At 41.9% G+C, this 7,083-nt stretch overlaps 1 protein-coding gene across 7 annotated transcripts in view; it reads left to right on the plus strand.

The window, feature by feature from the left end:
• robo1 (roundabout, axon guidance receptor, homolog 1 (Drosophila)) overlaps nucleotides 1–6,766 on the plus strand; it is a 310,894-nt gene extending 304,128 nt beyond the window's left edge. For all 7 annotated transcript variants that reach the window (XM_015038826.1, XM_015038820.1, XM_015038821.1 and 4 more), the window contains 3 exons: nucleotides 4,267–4,536; nucleotides 4,616–4,803; nucleotides 5,530–6,766. In XM_015038826.1, coding sequence (XP_014894312.1) covers nucleotides 4,267–4,536; nucleotides 4,616–4,803; nucleotides 5,530–5,544 — 473 coding nt within the window. In that variant the 3' untranslated portion in view covers nucleotides 5,545–6,766. The remainder of the gene's footprint in view (nucleotides 1–4,266; nucleotides 4,537–4,615; nucleotides 4,804–5,529) is intronic.
• Nucleotides 6,767–7,083: the final 317 nt, after the last annotated feature.

Consider the following 7,083-nt stretch of genomic DNA (forward strand, 5'->3'; position numbering starts at 1 on the left):
TATCAACAGGTTGTTACCAGGAACAATCTGTTGGTGTAACTTGCGCAGCAGCAGATTCAGGTTTTGCCACCATGTCTCATAACTGCTTAAATGTTGCAATGGCATGTTTACATTTCATCTGGATAAAACAGGAAAATGTTTCAGATATTTAAAAAAAACACATAATCTATAATATATATATGGACAAATTTGAAACGCTTGTATTGCGATATGTTTTTCAGTAGCTAAAATCAGTTTGGGTCAGCGGCTTTCTTTTGATTCTCTGTGTGTTTATGCACACGCATCCATCCTGTCCTCTGGGAGTTGTGTCCAGTTCAGCAGCGTTAGCACTGGAATGCTCCTCTCCTCTGGCTGGCTCTTCAGCGCCACCTTTAGCTTTGAGCAGGTTAAACACCAGAACAGCCACTCACACCAACAATAACCTTGTTAGCTAAAAGAGCCACCAGCTGTTTCTGCCGTTGGTTCTAAACGCTCGGACCTTCCCACCGAAAAAAATACTTTTAGATTATTTCTTCCTGCTTTGATCTTGTGGAAAGTTTTTTTTTTTTTTTTTTTTTAAGATGCATCTGTTTGCTGGTGTTCTCACACACACACACACACACACACACACACACACACACACACTTCCTCTGGTGTGCACAGTGTGTGCAGCCCCAGAGCTGGCTCTCCTCTTAGTGTCAGGTGTCCTTGAGTGTTGGAAGCACTTGACAGGGAGATTTAATATCCAACTCACTGGGAGCCAGACCAGCTATATCACTGCAGAATACCCCCCTCTCACCCCTCTCCACCATCACCTCCACCATCATCCTTATATTCCAACACGTCCTCTGCCCCTCCCTCACGCTGATCTCTCCATCCTCTCCCCCGTCTTTGTTTGAGCAGGGGAGGGGAGCAGACTGACAGCTCTGCAGTTCTGTGTATCAGTCCTTTTGCTGATTGCATTTGATCTGAATGGATTGTTTTTCATTTGGAGGTTATTGCCATCCCTCCTCTCCCCCACCCCCATAGGCTGGGATGCCTATGGGGGTGCTGTTGAGGTGATAGGTGAGGAAAGGTGGTTATAAGCATTTAGAGGGGAAAAAAAGAGCCATATTCTCAGATATCTGAGAATATGGCTCAGTAAATTAGAATCTCGTCAAAAACTGAAACCGGTAAAATACTATGTGATATTTTTCTGTGAATTTTGATAATTATTGTTTCCAAGTGTGGAAGGAAAACATGTTGCACTTGAAGGGCAACACTTAAGCCTTGTTGTCTCTATGATGCACATAATTTGTAAGTCTTCATTAATCAATCACATTTTAATCGAAAACCATACAAATTAAGCAACATTTTCAATTCAGAAACCCTTTTTGGTGGCGAGTTCATATGTTCAAATAGACATATGAACTCAAACAACAAAGCTTTTTATTGTTTTTATGTTTATTTTAGGTTTATTGTTTTAGGTCACTGAATCAGATTGGTACAAAGTGCTGCTCTACCCGTTCAGCCTTTCTTTAGAAATGTGGACTGTGGAGGCTGACATTAGCCGTCTCTGCTTCTGCTACATGAGTAGCTTAGACGTGAATAGCTCACTGATAGGCTAACTCCGTTTTAGCTAGCTTCCTATCAATGAAGCAATTGAAATTGAACACAATAGTCTTTTCCATCGGATCGTTTTTTGAAGCAAAAATGAACTCCCAGTGGGCCAGGCTTTGTTGTCCATCGCTTGTACGTTAAGATTTACGGGCGTACCAGCAACGTGAATACAAAGGTTCCGGCTTGGTAAAAAGAAAAAAGAAGTAATTAATTTTTAGCCTGTTCTATATGATAAAACGAAAGTCACACACACTTGTAAAAATATTATATATTCTATATATATTTGGATTTTTTTAAGGAATGCCAATGAATTTGGAGAAGGAAGACAAACCTTTGCCCTTCTCTACGTCTCAGACCCGGTCACTTCCCTCATGTTTGCACAGTAGATAGAAATACCCACAAATACCCTCTTCCCTCCAAGATGTTTGACTCCAGTGCTTTTCTCTGGCCGACTCTCCTGTCTTTTCTGATCCTTCTCAGCCTCGCCTGCTTAATTAACCAGCAGTCTCTTACATTCATCCTCCATGACGAGCTCACAGAGACACTTCTTAGACCTGAGCACTGTCCTCCCCGATCATAAATCTACCAGGCAGGCGGCTCCACCCTGGTAGTGAGCTATAGCTCACGGACAGAGGCATTGATCGGACTCTGAGGCTGAACTCTGGAGGCATGGTGGATATTTAAAAAAAAACTGCAGATTCCTCTCTGCTATATGACATACATTTCCTCCTCCTGCTCACCTGTTTGTATTCAGAGGCAGTATGTTGGAGCACACAATAACTGCAAAAGTCTACTGAAACTGTCAGTGTCTGCAAATGAGATAAAAGAAAAAAAATCATCAACTGGCCCCTTTTTGAGAGAACAGTTAGTGGTACTATATATTTTCTATTGATGTCCCCAATAATGCACTCAAAAAAAAATTGGCACGACAGTCAGTCATCCAGAAAGTAGGACAAAGTACTTCACATCTCTGCCAGACATAAAGTAGCATGCCTAATTGTGTTATGGTAGTTCGACTCATAACTCATAACAATTTAAATAAAATTTATATTACGACTTTACAATCCTAGAACTTTGCTTTGATGACTACTGTTTCAGCTTCTATCTTTACAGCTGCCATGCACTGTAAAGACTTCCTCCTCCTGCTCACCTGATTGTACAGATAAAATCCAATAACATGACCTTTTTGGTCTTGTAGGCCAAGAAGAGACCTGCCCAACACTTGTATGTCAAAACTTTTCAGCTATGTATGTGCATGATGTGATATTATTTCCCACGTTAGACTCCCTCCCACTGCTGTTTGGGTTATGGCAGTGGTCCCCAAACGTTTTCCTGTGAGGGCCACATAACTTTTCCCTTCTCTGGTGGGGGGCCGGAAATTGTTGACGGGGGGTGTGGGGGTGCGTTGCGTTTCTCAATTGATTTTTACCCAGAAAGCACATGGGAAAAAACCATGAAACGGTCGCTGGGACTAACTAGTATATATTCCATTGAGGGAATGTAACTATAATATATTAATTTCTCATATGTTAACATAAAGGCTCGTTTTGAAGTATAGTTGCTTCGAAGAATTCAACCTGTAATGCGGCGTTCATAACAGACACGTGTGTTCATCTGCTCTACCGCTAGCAAACAACCATACTGTTAACATAAAAGTCAAGCAGTTCCCTAAAAGTCCAACAGATGGCAGCAATGCGCCATGCAAAACAAAACACCCACAGTTTACAGGACACACTTCCTGCTAAAGAGCCCCCTGGTGGTTGAAGAAAAATCCACATATAAACCGGAAAATACAATAAATGAAAAAAAAAAAAAAATCTGAATGCTCTCTGGTATTGTTCAGAGACCAAATGTGGAGGCGGGCCGAATCCGGCCCGCGGGCCGTAGTTTGGGGACCCCTGGGTTATGGCTTCAAACACTGAACAGGGGGTAGTTCCGGAAAATTAGCAGTAGTAACCTGGTTGAAGTTACAAAGAAAATAAAGCAAACATAAATCCCAGGGAATACTCAAATATGTTATTGATGATTCGAATATGTTATTGTATGACATTGTCTTGTATGACCATCACTTTGGCAACGATGCTAATTGTTAGGAAAATGTGAGGTTTTCTACTGAAGTTACAGATCCGACACATGGGATCACATTTTTTCTTTTCTTTTGGGGCATAAAGTCGTTTCCACAAACTGAGGAACCAAGAGAAATGCTTATTAACACATTATTCCTGTGTAACGGTGATGAGAAGATGAAATGCCATTGATTTAAGGCTGGTGAGGCTTTTCTCTGGCGTGTTTCTCAGATGGCCGTGTGATGTGTGAGAGGCCAGGCTCACCTGCCCAGAAGCTCTTGTATGAATAATGGCTCAAGGACAGCTAGCATTGATTCATTGACATGGGAAGTCGAGCAAGCCACTGACCATCACCCCCCCACCCCCCAAACCTCCTCTCCTGCCTCTCGCTCAAATCGCATAACTCTGCACCTTGAATGTCATCTGGTGTGTTTATCGTCCGCTCTGAAGACTTTTCGGTCAGCATGTGTATACACGCTGCAGCTGTGTTTACCCATCACCCCGCAGGTGTGAGTGACGGGTAAATACTCAAAGAACTTTCAAGGGTGCACAGTTAGGAAAAACTAAACAAAAACCGGGTTTTTTATTGTGCGGTTGATCACTTCCTGTGTTTATCCACCAGATCTCCCTCCTCCACCCATTCCTCCTCCAGCGGTGCTCAAGTCTCCCACACATCCCTCTAAGGCGGCTCTGGAGGGCCGGGGAGTGATTTCCCCCAAAGCAGGTGAGGGCCGGGACAAGCGGGGAGGGGGCTACCGGCCTCAGGAGGGCTCGGACCCCAGAACCAGCTCATCTGAACGGAAAGACGCTCAGGACAGACAGAAGGCTGCTCACGGAGGGAAGGGGAACAAATCCGAGAGCAGCACTGCCAACAAGGCACGGCAGAACACAGGTACTGACACACTTACACTGCTGTCGGTTAAATTTCTGTTCCAAATGGAAAGTCACACAACTCTGCTCTCTCTCTAAAGAGGATGTTCTGCCGTACAGCCGACCACAGTTCCCAACGGTCAATAGCACCAGAGACCCAAGCTCCTCCAGCTCCATGTCCTCCAGGGGTTCGGGGGGCCGGCGGAGAGGGGAAGGAGCACGCAGGAACCCTGGAGATCTGGTCGTCAACAACTCTGTAGCCTTTCACCAAGCAGAGGAGGAACTAGAGGTACAAGCTAACGACAGTCGTCAAATCTAACTGGACTGTAGTCATACTTATGTGACTTCTTTCAATGAGATCTTAAGCAGAAATATGACAAGTTTGTATAAACTGGATTATGTATACCAATTGGAAGAAATTTTTGCTCAAAGCTGGTAAACCAGACCATAAAAATCTGTTTCAACAGCTTGACTTTAGTTTCAACTTTAGTGAACCATTACATTATACTAAACACTGCTGACTTGGCTCATTTGGTACTTATGTGTTGGAGATGTCTGCTTTCCCCTGCTTCATCACAAGACCACAAATGTGACAGTGTTGACATACAGAGCCAGGTGCTGTTTCAAATATTAGAGTAGGAGTGTTTGCCAGAAATGTCAACCCAGTAGTTTGGTAAAGGAAAAAAAAAATCCCACTTCCTCCAGGGTATGTTATTGGTTTTTGCTCATCTATTCTGATGGCACAAAACCTCATTGGCTACACTCACACTGCAGGGAAAGGCAGTTCAAATCTGACTTTTTTTTTTTTTTTTTTTATCTATACGTGATGTTTTTCATGAACCGCACAAATATTTGTGTGTTTGTGAACGCACAAATATTTGTGTGTTTGTGAACGCACAAATATTACACAATCAGCTGGTTACGATGCTGGCACATATCTTTTCTATAGCAGCACTGGCTGCCCGTGTTTATGTATTCTCTAGAAAACTGACCCGTATCATTTCTTCTCTCCCAGATGCTAGAAAGCTGAAGACGTCGAGATGAAAAAGGAGGAACTGTTCAGATTTTTCCCAGAGGAGTGGAGCACCATTTTTTTCTCTTACAATTTTAAATATCTCAGTATTTCACCATCGTGTTGGCTGCCATTATACTGTATAACATCATATGTGTTTCTTTACATCTGGAAAAACAGACCAATGCTATTTTTTTCCCCTCCAACTTATCATTTCTTTGCCCGCTTTTTTTTTTTAAATAGGAAATTGTGAAGGCTGATTCATTAAAAAATACAACAAAGTAACAAAACAATGGTATATTTATGTCAAATTCCAATGCAATATGCAGTGAAATTCTGCTTCAGACTCAACCTGCCTTGACAAGAGCTTGGGAGCGCCCATCCAATGAGATGTTACTGGAAGAAAAGCGGCCGCAAACAGGAAGGGGGGGGTAAACTGTAAATATGCGTGTCTGTGTAATGTCTTGTTTTGCCCATTGTGGTACCTCGAAATAGTCTTCCTCGTTTTGTTTTAGAAGATCTAATTTCATTATGTCGGTAAATAAAATTATTTCATCATTTCCATCCATGTTTGTAAATTGCTATATTGTTTACCTGCCTCTCCCGCTCCCCATAAAAAAAGTGCCACTTTGGGATTATGTTTGTTCGTCTTTTTGTAATGCACTGTTATGTTCTGTGTTCTCATCGATGTTTTTTTTGTTTTACTTTGGTTTTAAAAGCACAATCACTAAACTTTATTTTAAACCATTCTATTAACCTTTTTCGTCTTACTTGGAGGAAAAGAAGTGAGACAGAAAGAGTCTAGTTAATCATGATGATGTTGGTAAAGTTTGCTGTTTACGAAGACTGTGCTTGAAACAAGACTCCACCCCCTTCCCCATGCTACGAATGTCTCCCTCTCCAGTTCTGATGCTAGCTCAAGTGATAGACAGTTAATGAGTCATAGCTGCAATGTAAATATTCTCTTTTCACAATGACCATAAGTTCAGCTATTGCACATGAATCAAAAAACGGTTGTGTTGCCTACAAATGCACTTAAATGAATGTCAAATACAGGAAAACATGTCACTTTGGGAACCTGGAGAGGCTTTGATTGGGCAAAAAGAGTCTTTTCTTCATACGAAGGGGCCGATTTGAACCCTGTTTCCAGAAGATGGGGTGCTGTTTATTCATAGGACATCTGCAAACATTTGTTTCGTAAAGTAAAAAACAAAAACTGAATAAAAACTTCAAACTAAAATGATATTTGTCATTCGTTCATTACTTTTACAGAAAAGGCTTCATTTCTAATTCATTCATTCACGGTTTCTCATCTGCTTTTCCAATTTGACACCTCGTCAAATGAGCCAGACCATTCAGATCACATTTATCTGAATGGTGAACACCAACACACGCAGACCAGGAGTCATTTCTAGCTAGTGCTAGGCTAGACAGACACATTTGTTTTGTATTTACCAAAATAAATGTGTTTTGATAAAGTAGCAACAGCCAACTTCCTGCTGTTTGAAATGGGTCGCCAGTCTGCTTGGCATTCATATGCAGTTCACTTCAACCAAA

The sequence above is a fragment of the Poecilia latipinna genome, unplaced genomic scaffold (assembly GCF_001443285.1).
Source record: "Poecilia latipinna isolate Pla-1442-1.1 unplaced genomic scaffold, P_latipinna-1.0 Scaffold454, whole genome shotgun sequence".
NCBI classification, from domain to species: Eukaryota; Metazoa; Chordata; class Actinopteri; order Cyprinodontiformes; family Poeciliidae; genus Poecilia; species Poecilia latipinna.